The sequence below is a fragment of the Notothenia coriiceps genome, unplaced genomic scaffold, assembly GCF_000735185.1.
Source record: "Notothenia coriiceps isolate Sejong01 unplaced genomic scaffold, NC01 NC01_scaffold00003306, whole genome shotgun sequence".
Taxonomy (NCBI): domain Eukaryota; kingdom Metazoa; phylum Chordata; class Actinopteri; order Perciformes; family Nototheniidae; genus Notothenia; species Notothenia coriiceps.
In genome coordinates this window covers 393159-416271 of record NW_011336007.1, presented here as the reverse complement: position 1 = coordinate 416271, position 23113 = coordinate 393159, and the positions used below count along the sequence as shown (strand labels likewise).

The 23113-nt window shown below is 42.8% G+C and overlaps 2 protein-coding genes across 2 annotated transcripts in view; one reads left to right on the top strand and one right to left on the bottom strand.

Moving 5' to 3' along the window:
* Window positions 1-2399, top strand: part of LOC104941290 (girdin-like) — a 28807-nt gene extending 26408 nt beyond the window's left edge. Inside the window, exon 17 of the mRNA XM_010766372.1 lies at window positions 323-2399. Within this exon, the coding sequence (XP_010764674.1) occupies window positions 323-1219 (897 nt within the window). The 3' untranslated portion in view covers window positions 1220-2399. The remainder of the gene's footprint in view (window positions 1-322) is intronic.
* A 7573-nt stretch (window positions 2400-9972) lies between these two features.
* Window positions 9973-23113, bottom strand: part of LOC104941289 (calcium/calmodulin-dependent protein kinase type II subunit beta-like) — a 44275-nt gene continuing 31134 nt past the window's right edge. Inside the window, exons 13-20 of the mRNA XM_010766371.1 lie at window positions 18545-18625; window positions 16466-16510; window positions 15564-15618; window positions 13240-13341; window positions 11549-11624; window positions 11320-11414; window positions 10621-10870; window positions 9973-10111 (exon numbers count right to left, since the gene is read on the bottom strand). Coding sequence (XP_010764673.1) covers window positions 10638-10870; window positions 11320-11414; window positions 11549-11624; window positions 13240-13341; window positions 15564-15618; window positions 16466-16510; window positions 18545-18625 — 687 coding nt within the window. The 3' untranslated portion in view covers window positions 9973-10111; window positions 10621-10637. The remainder of the gene's footprint in view (window positions 10112-10620; window positions 10871-11319; window positions 11415-11548; window positions 11625-13239; window positions 13342-15563; window positions 15619-16465; window positions 16511-18544; window positions 18626-23113) is intronic.

The following is a 23113-nucleotide window of genomic DNA, read 5'->3' as shown; positions in this document are numbered from 1 at the left end:
TTATTAAAAAATGTTATATATATTAAAAAATGTTGTTGAAAATGTCTGTTTCCTAAAGCCCTGGATGACTTCATAACATGTGCTGTTTGTTCACATGTCAAAGATATTAAAGAAACTGTCATTGAGGAGTAAAGAAAACACATTTCCTGGAAAACCATCACAATCATAGAATTAAGTTTTAGTTATTTTTTGGGTGAAACATTTCTGAATTGAAACATAGCATGCTGGTACATTTAGAAAAGATACAAATACCTAGTATGGAAGGCTTGTACGATATGTACTGCTCCTGTTCTTCATGCTTCATGTTTGCTCTCTCCTGCAGTCTGGCAGTCAGGAGAACCTCACTGTGGACTCCCCCCGCCTCTCCACCTCTTCTGAGCATGTACAGAAGGAGCGTCCTGTCACGAAGGCCCGGGGCATCCTCCGCTCCGCCAGCGGGAAAGCGGCGCCCGTCAGCTCCGACCGTCCTCCGAGGTCCTCCGGTCAGCCGGGCCGCCCCACGCTGCGTAAGGCTGAGAGCACCCGGGTGAGGGGCTCCGTGCCGCTCCGCTCCTCCCTGTCGTCGCAGGGCAAAGCGACGTCCGTGTCGGGACTCCTGGACTCCGCCTCGTCCACCCTGCCCCGCGCCAGCAGCGTCATCTCCACCGCCGAGGGCTCCACGCGGCGCACCAGCCTCCACGACCTGCTCTCCAAGGACAGCCGGTCCCCCATCTCCGTGGATACGTCTCCCAACGGCGCCTCCACTAAGGCTGGGGTCTGCTCCCAGCCCACACCCAGTGAGTACCACCCCTCCAGCACCAACCTAAAGGGACCCCTTGCCACCACCATGCCCAAGTCACTCAGCTTACCTTGCCATAGCTTGGAGGACCCCGACCTCTCCACCCTCGAGTCCTTCCTCGGCCCCTCCTTCACTGTAGAGTCCGTGTTCATGGACTCCATCTTTAGTGAGTCGGCGTGCAAAACCCACCCCTTCCTGTCTCTAAACCCCTCCCTAGTCAGCAACATCAGCGGGCCCCCTGTTACGAATAAAACACACTCTCCTCCTCCTATCCCCTCCCAAAACGAGCCTCACAGCCAATCAAATGGCCAGATGAGATCCAGCCCAGCCAGTGTGACAGAAATTAACGAGGGCCTTGATCCCAGTGGTGAGAATAATTTGGAGCAGTCACTGAACGCAGAGGACAACCAGTCTCTGTGGTATGAGTACGGGTGTGTGTGAACGAGGTGGGGGTCCGGCTCGCTGATCTTTCCCCCCCAGACTTAATGAAAAGAGGGGGAGAATGAATAATGGATAAATTACAAATCCTCCTCTGCATGTATTTATTGGAGCACTATCTCTGTGTGGCGTTTTTGTTCTTTTTCTGTTTGGTGCTGATTGGTGAATCGCTGTTGTTTTTGTTTTCTGCCTTATTCTCCGGGGTGGGACTTTGATGAATGTTCTTTCATCTTACAGCCATATTATTGTTTCCTCATCCAATCCGTTAACACTCTGCTATTATCTGCAGTCTGGGGTTAATGCATCAAGGCTCAGAGTTTCTGTTTTACCAAATCATCTTAATGTCCAATAAAACAAAGCATTGTGGGCCACATTTTTCAATGTGTCGGATAATACATTCGCTTCCACTTTCTGTTACTGATGCTGTTTGGGTTTCTGTCTTCTTCACTGCTTTTTAACTCGGTTGCATCATTCACTAAATTGCACGGCTTTGTTCTTGTCCGACGCTCATTTTGATTGCTGTGATCAAAATGGTTATCATGTGTACCTTTTTTTTGTTTGTTTCTATATTGACGGTGTGGACGGTTTGTTTCGTTTTTTTTATACACCTTTTCTGTATTTTCTTGTTGTTTGATATTAACCTGATCTCCGTGGGTTTTGATCTGATGGTCATTCATCTTGGGCTGGTGACAAAATGATGAAGCTTCATTCCCAAAATGATCTGAGGGAAGGTGTAGCTGGTGAAGAGGAAGCTGAGAGTGAAAGCAATGGAGGACCAGGGGGGGGGTTATATTTGACTTGTATTCAGCTCATTATAGAGTTATAGTAACAGGAAGTAGTAGAATAGTTGAGAGAAGAGAAAAGTAGAGTTGAGTTTTCAATGGTCAGATTGTTTTGTGAATGAAGCGTACATCATTTCTTTTGGCATCTGAAGTGTTGTATTGACTCACCCTGACGCACCACATACTGTATGGATAATATTTGATCATGTATTTTAGACGAGATCTTGTACAGATTGTAGTAACCCTTAAATTATAATCAAAGACGGGCACTGCTTTCTGTGCCAAAAAGAGTAGAACTGTTCACCTCTATATCCTTATTTATTTCTGCTTCTGTACTCTGTTTTGAAGTTGCTTTGATGTATTTATATATTAATCTGAAATATATTCCGGTATGAAGTAAATTAAGATTTCTCGTCACTGTCTTCAGATGTAACATGAACGTTGCCTTTGTCCTACAGATGTGGAGGGCAGAAAGTCTAAAAGCAGGAGCGGGGAGCCGCAGCAAAGCTAAACTGCTACCATGCTGTGAGCGCGTGGTGAGTGAGTGCTGCTCGAGCGGGAGAAATGGGGTGGGGGGGTTCAGTCTTGTCTCCATGGGAACCTAAAACATGGTGTAACAGATGTCGTCCATCCTGCCGTGCACTTGCTTCCCCTGCTAAGCCCAAACCTCATCCCCCTCCTCCTCTTCCTCACTGTCCTGTCCACTGTCCCTGTGGTGCCAAACGCCGCCTTATGAGACCCCGATGGGACCCTGATGGGGGTCTGCATGGCATATGGGCCGTTTACCCAGGTCGCTGAACGCTTTGCCTGTTTGTGTCCCCAAGCCCCCCAACGAGAGGAGCCCCCCCACCTCACCCCACCCCAACACCTCACGTATCCCTCCGCCGTGATGTTTCTGATGTGTTGTTGGCGAAGGTGACTGCTGAGTGTTTCCTGCTGGTGAACAAAGAAAATAGTCCCTTTGCTGTTGTCAGGCTGCTTGTTGTTACTGCATGGCTTCGGTGTCACGCTGAAATCCTTCCCCCTTCTTGTTTCCGCCACAGTGCATGTAGACCCAGGCTGGTTGCTTCCTTCTCTTGTATATCACTGCAGACTGACAATTTGTGACTTTAATCTTCTTTTTCTCTCCTTTTTTACTTTGTGTTCTCTTTTCTTTCTTTCAACGCTGCCTCTTTACTTCGTAATCTCTCTCCTTTTCCTTTCTACTCGTACTCTTTCCACTCTTTGCTTGCCTGGGACTCAGAGAGAAAGGTGGCCTTGGAGCTGTGAGTCTGAAGCCTTGTAGAGTTAATCTGCTGAGACCGTCTACAGTGAGAAAAGATTGTATATCCCCGTTTCCCTCTTTTTTAATTTTTTTTATTTTAACCCAGGACATTTGATTAGAGAAAAGAGGCTTCCTTCTCTGTTTGGGTTTTTCTTCCTTGAATCAAGGAAACAGAAAAAATACTAGAAAATGTTGCTGTGACAGTTTTGATCTTCTGTAAAGACTAAAGCTGTGGCAGATTGCACTGCCATGTGTCCTTCAGTGCGACGGATTGCTAGATGTGCACTACGGACTGAGACTAAGTGCCAATGTTCAGACAACAGCCAAAAGGGCAATCTTAAACCAGACTGATGTGACTCCATTTTGGATTTTCTGTGCAACTTTTAAGTCAGTAGGACCTTCTCCTGCCCAACGCCATGATCACAAAAAGTGTTTTGTAAATATGCAGCATGGACAAGAAAGGATAACATTCATTCAGGCTTGTAAAAAACATTTTTAAAAGCATGTCAGCACCAACCTGCTAAAAATGCTGAAAATCACAATCTGCATGGAGCAAACAATCATCCCGCTTCCTTTGTCCAATCAAAGAAGAGGACAACGTCAGGGGAGGTTATTTGAAAGGATGCCAAATGGACTTGGACAGGAAGCCATAGCAGCTGTGTGATGGCGTCTGTTGCCTGCCAATCATGAGTGAAGGTCATGTGATCTGAGAGAAAAAGAGACTCATCATGGGAGTGTGTCAGGTGACCTATAAACAGCTGGAGGCCCTGAAACACTACACACTGTTCATCTTAGCTTATATCATATATCGTCATATGGTAAATCACACTACATCGTGTCATGTATCGCTTCCCACCCTGCTCTGAAAAGGAAACCGTAAAAGCACACTTCCTGCTAACTCCATACCTCCACAGTACGGTGTTTGTACTTCCTGAGAAGGCCCTCCGTACGGTGACCTTTGACCCAGAACGTGCAGACTTCTGTAGCTGTGTTGAACATGTTGAACATGATGGTGATGAAACCCAGTGTTTTCCTCCTTTTCCACTTTTTACATAAATCCATTTGATGTAATTAAAAATCATCAAGCCTAAAGTGTGCTCTTTTTTTGTGTGAATGTCTTAATGCTACACCCACAACATACAGACCCAAATATCATTTTATTGTCAGAATCCCTGGCAGAAGTTTCTCCAGTTTTAAAGGGGAAACATTCACACCCTTAAAGGAGTGAAAATGGTGGAAGAAAGCGGCACAATCTTCGTATTTCTTTTCACTGTTGCACTAAATGGAGGACTTTGTAGTTCCCTTTGGGGGGATGTAGAAAATGTAGAATTAACTTGTAATTGACATTGAACATTATTAAGTATTTTCAATTAAAAAAAAAACTGAGTTTTTATTCAAATATTTATATAAAAATCTGTCTAATTCAATGCTGCATTGATTTGGAGTCATTGGGTCCCATGACATGAAATCTATTAGGTAAGAATTGAGAAAATGCTGACCTTTTTTATTAAATGATTCATATATACAATTTTCACTTAAATTCAATGTCTTGTCCTATGTAGCAATACAATCCTGCATGGATTTGGTAGCACTAGGTCACATGACATGGAAGCTATTGCAAAGAATGTAAACAATATTCATTTAAAATAGAAGTGTTTCTAATTTATCCAGTGTATCGATATAATCCTGCATTGATTGAGTCACATGGAAGCTATTGAACACTGCCAACCGTTTTTACAGTTTTGTCGATTGCTAACACACTAAAATGATACATAAAGCACAATTATTTTAACTGACACTCAAAGAGCAAAACATCGGCTCAAATCTCCAAACACGTTTTCAGCTTTTCACACAATTTGCAAATCAACATGGCACTTTTCGCAAACCACTGCACACGTTTCTCCACGTAAAACACAGGAATCTGACATAAAGTCACATGTTAGCTGGTTTAGAACACTGATATTCAAAATGCCTCACACATGGACCAATAATCAAGAAACGCGTTCCACCTGACCAAACACCTGATCGCATAATTGTTGGCTCATCAATCAGGATGTTAGCACTATAAAAAGACCACAGGTGAGTACTTTCTTACAGCAACAATGGAAGCCAACATGGAAGCAAGAGCAAGAGGAAGAGGAAGAGCTGGGCTGAGAGTGAGAGTGGAGGAAGGGTGGGTGAGAGTTAGAGGAGGAAGAATGAGAGGTAGAGGTAGAGCTGGAGGGAGAGAATATGGTTTGACTGGACAGAGGGTTCAACCTAATCTAAGCCGATTTACTGTTGCCTCTGTAATCCGGACACTTAGACTTGAAAACAGGTTACCTGTTTGTAGCTCTGCAGAATTCATGATATATCAGTGCTTATATCTGTTGTGTGAACATATTTACTTCATTACTGTAATTGAATTGTTGGCATGTTGCATACTATAACTGTACAAAAATCCTGCACAATGTACTGTGGTAAACTTACTTTTATGCAACACAGACACTGACCAACCACTGTGTCTTTGTTGTTTATCTGAAGGACTAAAAAAAAAAAGAGGTGCAGGTGGAAGGCCAAGGATGAGGCACAGGAAGCAGCAGTTACAAACAATGCATTACACTTAGAGAGATCCGAAGCATAGTAACTATGTGCTGAGATGCATGTTGCACAATGTTATCTTTGAATAAAATATGATTTTCTTTTTTCAACAACTCATTTGTATTTCTTCATTTAGGCCTACTGTATTTCTGTATACTCAAGCAATCTTTCTCTGCAAAGCCTCTATGTACAGCGCATAGCCCCTAAAAGATGAAAGTGCTTTAGATTATGCTCAGCAGTGTCTAGTTGGGTGGTCAAACAATCCAGTATTATGAATGAAGTGTGTTATATGTGGTGCAAATGTTTGCATTTGGTAAGTGTTTATGTAGTTTTGAGTGCAGTTCTTCATTTAGCAGGAGAAATTTGGTGCTTTGCACTTTGGGTGTGTGGTTTTGTGAATTGTGTTAAGTGTTCTGAGAAACTGAGCAATTAAAAAAAAAATGTGTGTTAGCAATCGAGAAAAACTAATACACATGCAGTATGTTAGTGCAGCTGAGTGTTTTACAACAGGCTTAAAGTCTTTAGGTTGATTTGCTTGGTGTTTGGCTCCACCTACAGGTGACTGTTAGTACTGCAGCTACAGCAGATATAACAGACAGTAGTTATTGGTCTGTTTGAAGGACGATCTTTAAACATTCAAATAATATTTTTTTCTGGGATAAAAGGGTTTAAATATTAACTATTTAAGCAAATACTGTTGATCAATGACATAAGTGTTTGCAAAGTCATCAACATGTCAACGAATGCATTAATTGGTATTCCAGTGTTGAATACACTCCTATATTGAAAACGTAACATTAAATAGCGTTTTTTTCCCTTACTATTCAAATACAAATGTATACATACAGTAAATGCTAACTACCAAAATATACAGTACTACTACATAAACAGTAATTTATCAACCACCATTGAATATCTTTATTACTGCATCCATAACAATAAGCTGCGACGAGAGAGAAACCAACACCAATATTGAAATGTTATTTTTATTAAATACTTTTCAATGTTTCGATTAATAACAAACCTATGAAGAACAACCATTCAAACAAATACGTGATATTTTAAATGTATGTTTATTAACCGTATGGTCATGCAAAAAAAATCCAGCATCCATTGAAACTCAAAGTATAGACACACATGTGTAGCCCCTTCAGTTTAAGGTTACAATGCATTTTACTCACGTAGTACAAGCTAAGGCTTTCGCTAACAATTTTAATGTGACATCACATCACTTTGTTTTGATATCTCAGACGGAACCATTTCATAACCTCTAGGATGCAAGTAACATAGATTTCCATTTCTTTATTGAGTAAACAGTGAAAAATTACCAGAAAGTACACATGCATATTTCTTCCATTTGTAGAACTGCATATATAGTGTTGTTGTTTAACATTGTGATTTTAATAATCCCGTTTCAACATTTTCCTCAGGTACTGTTTGAATCTCACATATATTGCGTATTTGCCAAAGTATTTTAACTAAGGAGTTTATCAAAGTGTTTACCCTGTGTGAAGGTAAGTCTATATTTGGTCACATTTTCTATTTACATCAGCAAGCTTTAAAAGTCAATACCCTGTCATGGTGAAATGTTCAAATGGATCTTCAGCTGAAGCAGGGAGGCCACTCTGTAGTTCTCTACGGAAACATAGGTAGTCATGTAACTTTAATAATAAGTCAATTAACACTTAAGTGTGAAATAAAAGTCCTACTAAATGTAAATCTTATATCTGAATTGCTGTGGTATGAGTGGACATTTTTGATATTCAATTGGGGCAGTTTTGTTTTTTATAGGTTCAAAAATTCTGATATTTTTAAGAGAAATGTTTGTTTCTGCGAGTTATACATTGACCACTCTCAGATCGATAGTCAATGTTTCACTCCATATCCATCATCTTAAGTGTACATTTAAAACTAAATCCAGCTGTCCAAATACTTCGGCAAACTTGACTATGAATCTATTTGTTCCCTAATATCAGTTTCGTCTCTGTAAGATAACCCGTAAAGTTTAACTGCATCTTCATTTTCCGATCAAACATCCAAAATGAAAGAAAAAGCATTTTGTCAGATTTGGTGGCATCAACACACACCTGGGCCACAGCACAGCAGATCTACAAACAGATTTACAAAGCATCCTTGTTATGACGCAAAAATACGTGTGTGTGTTTGTGGGGGACACAGTGGTCATGGCATGTCAGATATGTCACATCACTCAGAAGCACAGGCGGTTGATACAGGAGGACGACGCCTCACTACGATTCATCTTTTTAAATATGCTCATCTGTCAGTGTTTACCACGGTGTGTGATTGAAGCGTGATCGTGAGTTACTACAGAGCAGCGTAGAAAGACACACACTCACAAGTTTGTACGACACAGTGCAAAAACAGTGTTCAACGACTGACATGGAGATATGTTTTCTCCTCTTTGGAGGGAGACACTTTTATCTCATGTGCTTTTATGATGTTGTGAGTTCCTCTGTTATTAAGTATGTTTATCTCGAGAGTTCAGCATGTGAGGAGGAACGGGCAGTAAAAAAAGTTTGTGGCAGTCTCAGATTCCTTTATTCCAAATCCCCTCATTTTTTATATATCTGGCTAAAATTAAAATATCAACACCAACACACTAACAACTACGACATTTTACAAGAAAAACTGTGACAAAAAGGGACCAAATCCATTGATTGCCATCAGCGAAGGTCCCAGAGCCCCGTCCCATCATCATGCCTTTTTTTTTTTTGTCCAATCCCTCGGCTGCATTCCCTTTTGAACATGCTTTTTAAAATATTTCCAGGACTTCACACAGAAGTACAGCAAGCCAAGACGGACGACACACACGTTTTTCAAGAACACGGTCAGAACAAGAGAGACAGGCATAAGGGTGACATCATCATCACACGACGAGGTGCTACTCGGACAGTAATGGGGACGTGGAGTAAGTATAAGAGGCAGGAATGATAGAAGTAGAGAGGCGGAGGGACGGGAAGGATTCAGGCGAGCGGAACCTGAAGTTGCAGGAAGGATCAGTCCCTCAAAGAGCGAACACAACAGCATCGAGTCATAAGTGTCTGTGCAAAAACAGTACAGGCCGTCTGATCAAATAGTTCATGCTTCACATCAAAAATACACAAAATAACGATAAAGAGAGAGAGAGTGCCTCGGTGCTTTCAGATTAGGTAGTTCAGACCTTCTGCAACTTCAGGATGAGCTGGCCTCGTGTGTCTAAAGCTCGAGAGGCTCAACCCTAACGGCTGGACCCTCTGAGTGAGAGTGTGTGTGTGTGTGTGTGTGTGTGTGTGTGTGTGTGTGTGTGTGTGTGTGTGTGTGTGTGTGTGTGTGTGTGTGTGTGTGTGTGTGTGTGTGTGTGTGTGTGTGCGTGCACCGGAGTGAGTACTTGTGTGTGTATACACCCTCAGGACCTCAAAACAGAGAAAAAAACCCACTCATGCTCAACTCCCCTCCCTTCACCCTAAACGTACAGTATATCCCCTTTTTTCCTAATATAAATATTTGTTTATACACACACACACACACACTTCTATTAAATAAAACCCCCCTTTTGATTAAAAATGATCCTTTTTCAACACTTTAAAGTACAGGTAAAAACAGCTTCATAACACATGATACAAAAACACAAAATCAAAACAAAGGTCCATTCAGTAACGAATCTCAACGCCTCACAACATGGTGTACAGACGCTCAAACCTGACACTTAAATGGATGATAAATTCGGATATTAAGTAGATATAAGTTGCTCCCATAAATCCAACCCTCATAAACCTGTCAAACAAACTTCTATTCAAGTAGACGTTCTGCTGCTCTCAGACAAAATATAAATCACATTTCCAGATATTACTCTCATTGCCCCGGTTCTGTTCAATATGTGGTGAGTGTACTTGTTTTTCGGTTAGATAGATATACTTGTAATACTTTTCCAGACAGCAGACATAACAGATACAGGGAAATAAAGGCCATGGGAGAAGGGACAGCTTCACCCCGTGTCCCCCCCCGAGCATGCACTACCTGCAGGAGCGTCAGCCGGGACCCCCCCACCCCCACCCCCCTAGCGAGGATTGACTGGATCATGTTGGGCGGTTATTTAGTCAAGCTTTTGAAATATGTTTTATTTTTTTTACTTTTTAATATATCACCCTTTTTCCCCACTTTTGTGATTTTACACCTCTCCAAGCTGCCTCTCTTCCCCGCCAGGATCCAGGCACAAATCCGACCGTGGAGAATAAAACGCTCCAAACAGCTTTAGAGTTTCAGGCAAAGCTAGAGAGAGAGGAAAGGAAACGTCAGTGGGGAAAGTTATTTAAAACTAGAACTAAAATAATAGTTTTAGAGATATCTGTAGCTGAAAATGTTGCATTCAATTCAATGGAGAACACAGGAATTTTGTTTGTGTTATTTAAAACTTAAAAACCACCATATTATAGTGGGCCATAATGTTGTTAAAAATGTGAATAAATAATTAATAATGAAATAAAATGTGCTGAAAAATATGCCATGTCCTCGAAAGTTGGATAAAGCATGTTATAAATAAGAAACCCTAATATGTCATAACATTTGTTTAAATAATAGTATACATTGCAATCGCAAAAATTCAATATATAAAGTCATAAAAAGTCATGATCATAACGTATGGCGTAGAAAAAAAGTACATAATAAAAAATAAATAAGAAAATATTCCTAGCATGCAATAAAAAGTCTTTATAAAGTCATAGTACTGAGAACTCCTGGTCCCCCCACACTCCTTATCACATGATAGATGTTTGATGTACCTGGGCCTGGTGTGGGCTCACTGCAGCGGGGCAGCTGGCGCTCCGGAGCAGTGGAAGTGCACGTTGAGCCACTTGGCGTCGCGGCGGTGCCAGACCCGCGTCTCCTCCGACTGGCAGGAGCGCGGCCGGCCCTGAGCGTCCATGAACTGCGTGAGGCGGATGTAGGCGATGCAGGCGGCCTCCTCCCCGATCAGGTGCACGTGGGGGTTCAGGATGGTGGTGTGCACGGGCTTGCTGTTTTTACTCAGCACTGTGGGGGTGGAAATGGGAAGTTCAGCTGTTTGTAAACGGAGGTCAGGTGTCGATGGGTAGCTAAGTATCCACATTTGAGATCATTTAGCATAGATGCCATAGGTGACAAATGTTGGCAGCTTCAAACAGCAGCCAACTGATTACTGAAGGGGTAAGTGATATTTAAATGTACATTCACCATGTCTCGTTTATCATTTTACACACGTTTCCCCCAAAATACAGCATGACGGATGGTGTGTCTGGATTGGCTTTAGTCTCAAATTAACCTTACAGTTATAGAAAGATAATTGACTCTGGTTAGGTCATGAACCATGCTTTCAAGTCAGAATAACTCACTAAAAGCTTTCAATAAAAGATCTGTGCAGGAAAGATCCACCTTTCTCTTATTAATCTGTAATGTTCCCAGATCTTTTAGAAATAAAATAAATGCAACACTGAGTAACTTACGATTCTCAAAGTAGAACTTGTGAAAGTCCATGCCCTCCACCAGGTTTCCAAGAGCCTCCGGTTCAAAGGAAGTCAGTCCAGGGTCACAGATTCTCCTGTGAGAGGAAAACATAAATAACCTTTATACAAAACATGTTTTCTGAAATGAAGAATGTAGAGGTCAAAATGCTCTCAACAAAGCACTTACAACATGATGACTTGTATTACTTAATTGCATTTGCATACTTACGTGTAAGCCTCAAAATCTCCATTGTTGATGGCTTCAATCAGCTGCTCCGTCATCTTTATTATCTCCTGTTTACGAGCTGAGGACAGAGAGAGAGGAGGAGGGGAACACAAGAGGAGGTTTAAGTCTGACAGAAGTCACTTTGAAGGTTGAACACTAACGCTGCTCCTACAGTCTCTCTCTCTCTCTCTCTCTGAACTGACTGACATTTGAAATGAGTTCAGCACAGAAGAGGGACAGCCCTCTGGAAATAATGACAATGACGTTTTGAAATCACCCTGTACAAAAACACACCACGCGCTCCGTGTTGCACACAGCATCAAAGTATCTGATGCTGTGAATACATTTCATAAAACTATTATTGGCGTAACATACAACAGTCAATGTAAAGACCTTTGCGTCCCATATTTAGATTTTTTTTAATTTGGGGTTGGGTATTGATTTACAGAGTAATAAACCACTAGACCAGTGTTTATTTTATATTTAACATGCAGCTGCTGAGCCAGTAAAGCCAGCTAGCAGATCCTCCACACCTGCATGTAACTCTGTGTTCATAAGTCCTCAAACCTTCTGCCATCGGGTGAAAGTGAAACTGAGTCTATGAACACTGCTTCAGGAGCCTTTTGCACAAGCACTGCACAACATGCCTGCACTTACTGTGCTGCAGGGTGCGGCTGCTGCCTGCAGGGGGCGGCAGAGCGGACTCTGGGGCAGGACAGGAGCTGTTAGCAGCCTCCTGCGGGGGGCACGCTGCAGGCAGGCAACCCAGTGAAATAAAGTCATATTTAGCAGAGCTGAGACGCCGTGAACATAACTATATACATGGAATTTAACATTGTTTATGTGTAGAGAAGTAAAAGTGGGAAATTGAAGTCATGGCACTCAAAAGGCCCAATTCCAAACAGACCCATACACCCTCACACTCAATGAGGCTCCTTATTTAAGATGGAGGATTTGAATTACAGTGGTAAGCATTTGGTCGATTTATGCTCTCTCCAGTGGAAACAGGAACTGTTCATAACCATGTTTTCTAATCAGTATCTCTTCAGTAAAACTTAAAAACATCTTTAGTGGCCTTTTTTCCTCTCACTAAGGTTTATCAGCCTCTTTAGCTAAATCTGGCACATTTACATGATGGACTCAAGTGCTGTTGTTAATTAATGTGCATTGTCCCTGTAAAAATACAGAATGTTACAATCAGCTGCACATGTCCACGGACTAGGCAAGGGTATATGGTCTTAGGCAAAATAACTAATCTGTATAAAAATCTGTATGAAATGTCAATTTAGTCACGCAGTTCACTTGTTAATGTTTGCGTGGAACTACTTTTACACAGCTTGTTCCATGAGGGACACAAACACCGTTGCACCTGCTCAGGCGATGCAGACTCACTGCTGGAGGGTTTGATAACCCACTCTTCACTAAGTGGTTTAGGAAGGCACTTGATGTGGCAGGCCCTCCATGAAAAAGCGCCAAAAAGGTGTAAGTGGGTATGGAGAGGGTGCAGGGGCTAAATGGAATTGGGCCTCAGTGTGGAGGAGGAACAGTCGGTGCAGTCAGGCCCGGGGCCAGAAGATGGCAGCACAGGAGGGGAGAAGAGAGAAGGAGCCTTTAGATGACCCACTGTCTGGTGTTGCTTGCAGTATAGATGTGTTTAGAGATCAGAGCTGAGAGGGAAGCTGCTGCTGACTTACAGCTGGGTGCTGCGGGGTACTGCAGTAACAGGCTCCGGTCCTCAAGAGTGCTGCACTGGCTTAACGTCACACTGCTTGAAGTAGAGGACTCGCAGGCAGACACTGCCCCATCACAAGACAAATACATCAACACAAACAGATGCACACTGACAGGGAGCATACTCACTACAGAAGTACATGAAAGCTGCAACTCTTTAGTTCATTGATACATCAAAATGGTACAACTTTTGATAATAGCAGCATTTAAAACATGAAAATTGCTTATTTTCTGTCATTTATGAGAAAGTCATCGCCTTAGGCTGGGGGAAATTATACCAAGCTTTGTATTCTGCAAATGTGAAAAGACAAAATGAAATAATTGTTAATCACAGCCCTAATGACAAATCCCCACAGCGTGATGAGACATCTTAAAATTGCAGGTTTTGTCTAAGAAAGATTCAGAAGTATTCAATTTAAAAAATCAACATAAAAACCAACAAAGCAGTGTGCAAACCCTCACTTTGAGATCGGAGATTTCATTTTTGCTTCAAATGATCAAAATGTCTGCATCCACCAACATCCTTGATTTCACATGATAGTATATTATTGTAAATCCCAACACACTAAAGAAGCAGCTGCACACACACAGGTCGATGATTCAGACTCCAGAAAGTAGGAAACAAAGAAACTTGAAAAGCAAAAACACATGTAGCCAAACCTCCAAGATCCCCTAACCTCTGAGGAGATGAATGCCCGAGCATCAAGGCCACACAGAGATCAGCTGCCTGTTGAACCAGCTCTCATTAAACACACTGTCATTTAGTTTAAGTAGTGAGGAAGTGAAAACAGGTTTCACCATAACAAAGAGTATGACAGTGTACGAGTTACAGAAGGATGTGACTCAACAATTGATGTGGTTAATGTTAGTTTATCAGCACATGATGTAACTACTGCTCTACTGTGTAACTAATAGGCTGTTACCCCACTTTATTTTTAAATCTTGTCAAAGCAGTTACATCACTAGTTTGTTCATTTCAAGTCAAATAAAGCCAGATTGTAAAAGGGGAAATATTCAATCCATCATTTTGAATAGATGTGTGTAAAACATTGATTTATTAAATGATACATTCAGTTAAAATGCAGACAATGTTTGGTTGACTTAATTACATTTGAGCTAAAGTAGAAGTCGTGCAAGGGATCTGGAGTTGAATGTGAAACTGGCTAGTAACTGTGTGGCAGTTTGTGTTCGTATGCACTCGGCTGGTGCAACAGGCTGCAGGAAATGTGTGAGCCGCAATCGAAGATGTTGTGACATTAAGTGCTTCATTTAACAGACCTTTCCGCGACCCTGTGACTTCACTGGGATTTCACACATGGAGGAGCTGATGCATCCTTACAGAGTTTGTATTTCAGGGAACACAAGAGCAATCGAATCATTTCCCAGATGATTTAATCAAAACCAAATTACATAAATAAGTGTAATCAACCTTGGAGAGACACACAGCACAACACTCTCCCGATTGCATGTCAGAGATGATCCACTATAAGATCAAGTGCCTGTTAATCCACATTAAGCAACTTCAATAAATGGACTAACTACTTTTCCAGAAGCAGATCTGTCCTACTTCACCTGATAACCTGAAAAGGGTCATTCCCCGAGCAGAGCGCGCTTAACTGAAGGTCGTGGCGTGTGAGGCTGGCACACACTCGAGCACACCGACAGGGAGGCAAGAGGTTTAGCTTTTGAGCAATTGCACAAGATGTGAATGCAGATTAGGGTTGCTCGATTATGGCAAAAATCATAATCTCGATTATTTGGGTCAATAATTGTAATTGTGATTATTCATTGACTTTGAAAGCATCCATTTATTGGAGAAAGAACATTTGAACAGTATGTTTTTAACAGTTGATTACCCTGAATTTAAGTATAATTCAACTGAATAAAAAAAATAAAAAGTAATAATAATAAATAAAAAATCGTTTTATTTCGATTACGTTGTTTTTGTAATCGTTGCAAGCCATAATCGTAATCGCGATTAGAATACGATTAATTGAGCAGCCCTAATGCAGATAACAGCACAAGTATATTCTTGAAGATAGCATCACTGTTATTAGTCCGCTTACATGCAGGGTGTTTATATCCAACCCTTCACCTCACATTTGTCTTTCCTGAAAAGCTTCTGTCTGTTTTCATGCACTAAACCCTGATCGAAGCAGAGTGGACAGTAACCGGAAACCTCAACTCAAATGTATGTTTATGTTTGCTTATTAAGATCTGCAGTTTAAAAGACAACATACAAAGTGATCATAGAGGCATGCAGAGAAGGTGAAAGTTGGACAAGTACCTTTCCTACCTTTCATCTCCTCCTCTTCTGTGTTGTTGCAGCTCTCTGTGGAGCCCTGTCAGACAGAGAGTGGGGGGAAAGAGAGAGAAACAGCAAAACAAAACATTTTATTATATGTAAGTGAGACAGGGTTGAGGAAGCTTTGGCCAAACGGACACACAGAAAACGGACAGATGGACGACTCCCTCCCAGGAGCACAAACCAGCCAGCACAGCAGCGAGGGCAGCCACACACACACAAGAGCAGCAGAGTGTGTGAGCAATTTGAAGTTGTGTGGGTAATTGTATCAGGAAGGAGTGTGTCAGTGCATGTCAGCAAGTGACTGGAAGAAAGTTGTGTATTTGTTCCTTCATTTGAAAGCTTGCACACCAACATCACAGCGTAAGCAGCGTGGTGGTTGGTTCATTTAGTAAAAAGTCTGACATTGAAGATACAGTTGTCAGAGTGTTGTATTAATCTGAAGGGTAACACCACCGTATTCACACTTACTGTATATGTTCTTATGATATTATTTTAAATTAATAAACAAAACCATTTAAAAATAGAATTGAAAAATGATGTGTGTCTTTTAAATTCACTTATCCCAATTCCTTATTCTTAAATGGAAGAGCAAACGTTTTTAAATGTATTAATACAAATAAAAAACTCTACGTTATTTAGTGGCTCAATAATTGGGCACCTTAACATTGATTTAAATTGTGTTTCCAGATTTGAAATGTTCACAGGATTAGACTCTATTTGAGTGAATAGGAAGATAAAGAATAATAAGTTGCACAATGAAGCACAGAGAGTCGTTTGTTTTGAGAGCGCTGCATGGTTTAGTGTGTTTAGAGAAAATCCTCCAGCAGTCCCCTGCAGGTGTGAGCAGCGGGGGGGCTGGAGGTGGGAGAGGAGGGGCTTACCTTGGTGCCGTCAGCTGGGTTGTGTACAACAGTTGTCTGGGCTTCCTGGGGGGAGGTAGGAGACACTTTAACATGCAGGGAGGGAAATGGGGGGGGGGGGGGGAGATGCCGGGATACCAACACATACAATGACGACAAATATACCAAACGGACGCATGTGCGCACACCAAAACAAAGCACAGGAGCTACAGTGCAGAGGCTGTGGAGCATTTATGGTGATTAACGGTGAGTGTAGATGTCAAGGTGCTCAGTGTCAGTCTGTCCCCAGCAGAGTGGTCTTAAAGGAGGTTTGTTCTCCCACAATGCATGCCATGAACACTTAAACAAGCTGCTGTATATTCACCAGACAGAGCCATGGCTGAGGAGGAGGGTTTCTGAGTGTTCATGTAACTGTGAGTGCAGATGGTAAGACACTATGATGTCACCTAGGTTTTTTAACTGTTTTGAAATGCAGTTTGTTTCGATATCCAAGAGGAAGTTATATCTAGGAAGCTCGCATATTTAACCCACTTTGAGATAAAGTATATGAAAACCTTGGTGTATAAATTAACTGAGGTAGCAAGCACTCCAAAAATAATAATACTTTTAAAAGATGCTACATAATAAACGTAAACACGGCTAGTAAATACACACAAAACGATATCCTTTTGCGTTATGTAATATTATACTACATCACATCTTAAATCTAGATAACTGGCATTCGCAATCCTGGTTAGTCTGAATCCACAAACCCTTAAGTGTTATGACAGTGTGAATCTTTATATCACAACCTTCCAGATGAATAGCATAAACTGCTTTACGTGTGTGACACAAGATTTTCATCGGCATAACAACACTGTAGCTATGTTCGTATGACTAAATAAAGAACCTTGTGACTGAGTGTTTGTGTAGCCACTCCTCTTCCTCAACCGTGACCTTGACACAGAAACATTCTGCACAAACACAATTCAAGAGCTCCCAGTTATCCATCGTTTAAAAATGAAAAAAGTAAGGTATTCTACATTAGTCAGTCGATATAAACAAAAAGAAAAAAATCAACCCTTCAATAACATATGGGAATCTACACTAGACATTTTTTGACTAACTGACTCCGTGTTCTCAATTTGGCCAGTTTGGCATCTAACTTACTAGCATTTACTGGTGAGCAGAATTCAGCAAAGCCATAATATAGAAAATAATGGGTACATTTATCCTTTTCTGCATTGGTTTGTTCCTGATCTAACTGTCCATATGTGTAAATAGGGTGATTTCCTACCATGAACAACGGCCATCTTACAATTTTACAGATGTAGCAGTTAATTCCAGACTGAATTTTATATTATTAGATTAATCGTTCTACCTTCAAAATAAAATATTTCTTTAGTTATTTATTCACATACTCTCAGCTGTGTACACTATTCTGTCACACCTCTGGACGGACCCACAGTAACTTCAAGTTTGTTATATAAATGACATAATTCCATCACATATATAAACACAGGGGCTGCTTCCTGATAAAATAACAATCCCTCAGTGACTCCAGCTCCTGCTTTACCCAGAAGTCCTCCTTGTTTACAATTCACATATCAAAAAGCAATTTGTAAAAGATCAATTTGTAATGGTGGATAAAGGTTCAACCTTTAGTCAGCTGTGCTTTCCAAGAAATTGCCATAAACCTGTCGTTCCTGAAAGGCAAACAATCAACCTGATGTCACCAGGAAGTGGCTGAACAGAGCCAGCTTTAAGTGTCTGCTGTTGCACTGCAAAATGAAAGTCATTTGTCTACCTGTCAGCGCAGCTCACAGAGTAAATGTATACCTATATACACAGGAGGTCTGGGTAAAACACAAGCCAGGAGGGACACCCAAAGGCACAAAGCAGTTGTTCAATTTTAAAGTCATCAAATCCACCATCACAGTTTGTGTTTACGACAGAAGCAAAGAGGCAGGAGATGAAGGACGAGAACATAATTCACTTAACATGGAGTGTGACACGAGAAGATGAAGAGACAGAACTTAACATTGAAAAAAGGTGAACACAATGACATGATGCGGTTAAAAAAGAAAGCAACGCGAGAGAAACCAAATAGAGATGAGGTACCATTGGTGCTGTAGATGACATGCTGCTGTCTTTGGTGCTGCTGCTGCTTACTACACTGTTTTTACTGTTGGTCCCCTGCGACTGGGGCAGAGAAACACAACACAGAATGATGCTTCCACCGGGCTCAGATTGTAAACCAGCCTCTGGGAATCTCAGGTGGAAAGCAGGAATTGAGCAATTACACGGCCAGTATACACATTCAACGAATTGTACGTGTGTAGAGTTTAAAACGTCACAATCAGGGAGCAATGATAAACAGATTTATCTGAATATCTTTATCTATCACCTGCACCCTGCTGCCTTATGCACTTAAAAGGCAGTTTTAGCTTCAAAATGATCTTTTGATTATCAGGAGCGAACAGATAAAGTGTCCGCTCCAACAATAATGTGAGCGTACTCATTTTCTAACTTGTTTAACTGAAATGAGTATTTTGTTAAATATGTGTATCGCTAGGAGTGAAGGGCTCTCCTAAAAATACAGAACAGTTAGTCAGCACATGCATTTTAAGGACAATGAACGTAATATAAGATTGTTAAGTATATTCCCAGCACTTTTACAAATAAGTATATCAACATATGCTGGGATAAAAATACAAATCACAGGTTTGTATCTGAAACAAGCACCAGAAATCTGTCAACTATTTCTGGCAGAAGCACAGCCAAAAGAAAACATAACCGAATCAGAAAATAAGTGAGAATAATGGTTGGCAGTCCAGGTCTTTGCATGCAGTGAAAGGCCTTGATGACAGGCTTTTCTCCAATGGTAGAGAAAAGTGATTGAATGTGTAAGTCATGTACTGTATGGTTGTATTTTGTTTAAATGCAAACTAAATGCAATGACCAGATTAAAGCCCTAATATTTGACACACCAAACTACTTCAGCTAAACAGCAACATATTAGTTCGCCCTAAACCTTTAGACAGGTCCCTGCAATCTGTTACGATACAGTCTCAGTGAATGAACAACTCTCTCTGCAGCGCTTCACATTGATAAACCAGAATATATTAAGCATATTTTAAATAAATGAAACAGTGTATTGTCGGGCTCACTGGCTGCGATCTGATAATTAACGGATACATTGAAAGCCATGATTTAAAAGTTATCAAGACGTATTTAAAATGTGTAAAATAAAAATATCAATACATTATTTTTCACTAAAATTGTTGTGGTGATTTTAAGAATCTGTCATATCTATGCAATTACTGCAGGACCGAGTACATTCACCTGTTTGCAACTTAAACATTATTTATCACTTGTATATAGACTCTTATTGCACTACTTCTATTCTATTTTATTTGTATTTACTTGCACTATTCTATCTGTTTTATTGTGTTGCACTGTTGGAGGAGCCTGGGACCTTCTTGTTAGTAGACAACTTAGCCATGGTTAGTACGAGTCAGCCGGTCAAAGCAATAATATCTATAGGTTACTTACGTAACCCCAGTTCTCAGAGTAACATGAAGTGAGATGTCTCACTATGGGATGCTCCTCAACGCGTATGCAATGGAAGCATTCAATCCTCATTACGCCAAGTCCTGATTGGCTGTGTGATTCTTGACGGTCTACGGTCAGCGGAATCCAACCACCTATAAGTAGCTTGCGCATACGCGCAGCGCGTCATCAAACATAAGCCCCTCCTCTGCTTCGGCCTTAGCAAGAAGGGCCGTCTGGTGAGACATCTCCACTTCATTGCTTCTCGAGACTGGGGTTTACGTGCGCGTAAGCCGATATGCCACGGGTGCTGACGTGCAGATCCTACTATGTCTCCATTCATAACACTCCGTTCTGAGTGTCGCTCTTACTGATGGGATATTGATGGAGATGGCGTGAGTTGCTAGTGTGGATGCTGGTGTGGTTGGTATCTCGTGGGTGAGGTTCGATGTTCAGAAGATTTGGTGAGTGGAGAGTCCTTGTAAGGTAGGAGACCGTGTCTCGAGGCCGCGGCTGTCGACAGCGTGTGGGGGGAGCAGTGGGTGGATCTGCAGGGGGTGCCGTAGAAGTCGAGCGCTGAAAATGAGCGTGAGAGCGGGCTCGCTCGGCTGCTGTGGCCACAGAGAGGGTCGGTTGGAGATGGTCACTCCTCCTTGATAGTAGGTGCGATCCTAGGTGTGGTGAGCGAGGTCCAGTGGAGTAGGGAAGGGCACGCGAGCGCGGGTGTGGTGGCGGGTCAAAGCCGTGTGGCGGCGTCGTGCGGGGTGTGGAGTGGGAAGTGCGCCTAGGGCGATGATCGTTGGTCACTCTATATCTGCTAGTGTGTTTGATGCGTTGCTTTGGTGAATCTAGGCTGTGTTGTTGTGCCCCTTCTGATGGGGTTTAGGGTGTTTTTGGCCCGGGGGTTTTTGTTTTGGGTTGTTTGTGTTTGTGGGGGGGGGTGTTGGGTCGTGCCAGGTATCAAGCGTGTTATCTATTATCTGTTTGTCCTGGTTGCGCATATAATGTGTGTGGGTGGTATTTGCTCTGTGTGGTGTCTAGCAGATATGCGGTGTTTGTCCTGTCTGTCCTGTCGTATGTGAAACGTGCCGGATTGAATATGGGCGCCTTATGATGTCGATGGATATGGGTTTGTTAATATCATTGAGTGTTCAATTAGTTGTGAGGTGGTGTTATTTGATAGCTGGAGGTTGGGTGGTCTGTCCGTGAGCATAGCACTCTGGTTTCGGGTGGCAAAGGCAGGCGGTATGGATAGGGATTGGGGTGGTAAGCGAGGCGATGGAATGTCGCGGATCTCTCGGCGGTGGGTTAGGATGTCAGAGCCCTTAGTATCCTGTGCATCGTTTGTTTGCTTTTTATCGGGAAGTGTGCTTCATGTGCAGCTTCGTTCAGGTTCAAATGGAGGTCGAGTGGCCATCATAAATACCGACAGTGCCATGATCCCATAAGGGCACAGTGACCGTGGATACTGACAGGGAAGGAGCTCTCTGCGAGCCCCTTCATAATATAACGGCGACCATTGAGGATGGCTGGCTAGCGTGCTTCGCTGCTCGCTCAGAAAGCGTGGTCCGGATGGGGCAGTGCAAGCGGAAGTATCGCTGAAGGTATCACTGGTTGATCGTAGAGAAAGCTCTGTGTTTTATTATATAGGTCTGTTGTTTTGAATATTGATAAGAAGTCCAAGCGGAGGGACAGTGTGAGAAGAGAGTGGGCCGGGTGGTTGAAGGCACAGCGCCGTTCAAGACCGCCAGCTTAAGTCATAGGAGAAGACGCTGGTGGGAGTGATAGGCTCGTTTTGCTCACTCGAATAGTGTTGTAAGTCATTTTCTGTATGGGAGCCTCTCCCGCATTTGGTATTGTCAAGAATTTTTTTGTACCACTCACGGGCCAGGCCATCAGTGCCAAGCGTGCTGGGTGATGGGTGGAAAGATCGCTCCCCCGCCTTGAGGAGTCAGCTATGTCCTGCGTAGTGGGAGACTGCTACGGCGCTGCCGCCATTACGCGATATCTCGCCAGGCCAGTAGATTGCTCGCTGTCTTTTTATTGCACCGGCGGCGTTTGTCGTCTCTCGGCGGTCGGTTGCCGGCTGTCCATTTTTTCGTACGCGCGGCCCGCTTCTCCGGTGCGGCCGGGGGCGGCCGTGCAGCTGTTGCTAGCCAGAAGTCTGACACTTACAGTGGGGGCTCCGCGCTCAGGACACGACACAGATCGGTGAGTAACACAACTATCTCAGAGTGCAAGAAGCGTTCACCTCCACCACGGTCTCTCTTATGACTGTAGAAGTGGAGGGTGTTTGAGAGTGGATGGCCTTCAAGAACAGGACACCCATCGTCTTATTCAATGTCCTGTCGGCGGTGATTTTATCATTGTGCGGTGACATAGGACCGGTTGTAGAGGGTTGAATAAACCACCAACGAGCTTTCTCTACGATCAGATAAGTGGTACTGGCTGCTATTTGGCTGCACTTTGCCATGTGTGGCTTTTGAGGGAAGAGACGGCTAGGGCCAGTCATCCTGCTGGCTCTGCGCCGTTTTACCTGAAAGGGGCTCGGCAGGCGGCTCCTCCCCTGTTTCACCAGGTCTACTGTGGGTGCCCTTATTGGGGGAGCCTTCGGCAGGGGTTTTAGGATGGGCTCAACTTCGTAGCCTCGCATTTGGAACCCCTGGAAGAAGCGCTTGGACGATGAAGCACCGTATGTCACTTAAAAAGGACAAGTGCTGTTCTACTGGCTCTGGCATCTGCGCACAAGCGGAGTCCCCGCCGACCCGGTCCAGGCCGTGGGCAGAACACGTCTACCGGGTCAGTGGGACATTCATCGCGGCTCTCTGTACTATCCCTTCATGGGCACTCAGTTTGCCCCGGGGGACACAACGACGAGAAGTGTTTGCTTGAAAAGCCCAACCCTGCCTTTATTACCTAGGTGGTGGTATGGCTCATGTTACCCCCATGACATTGTGCGGCCACTTTTCCCTCCGCCGCTGTGTCTCCTCTGAGGGAACACAGGCGGGGGGCCGAATTTGCTGTTGTGCCCAGTCCGTGTTGCTTTTTATGGCCAGCCTATAATGGACAGGTCAAAATAGAGGGTTTTGCGTTGAAATGGACCCAACTCTTTTTATATCCTGGTGGCTGAACCCTCCA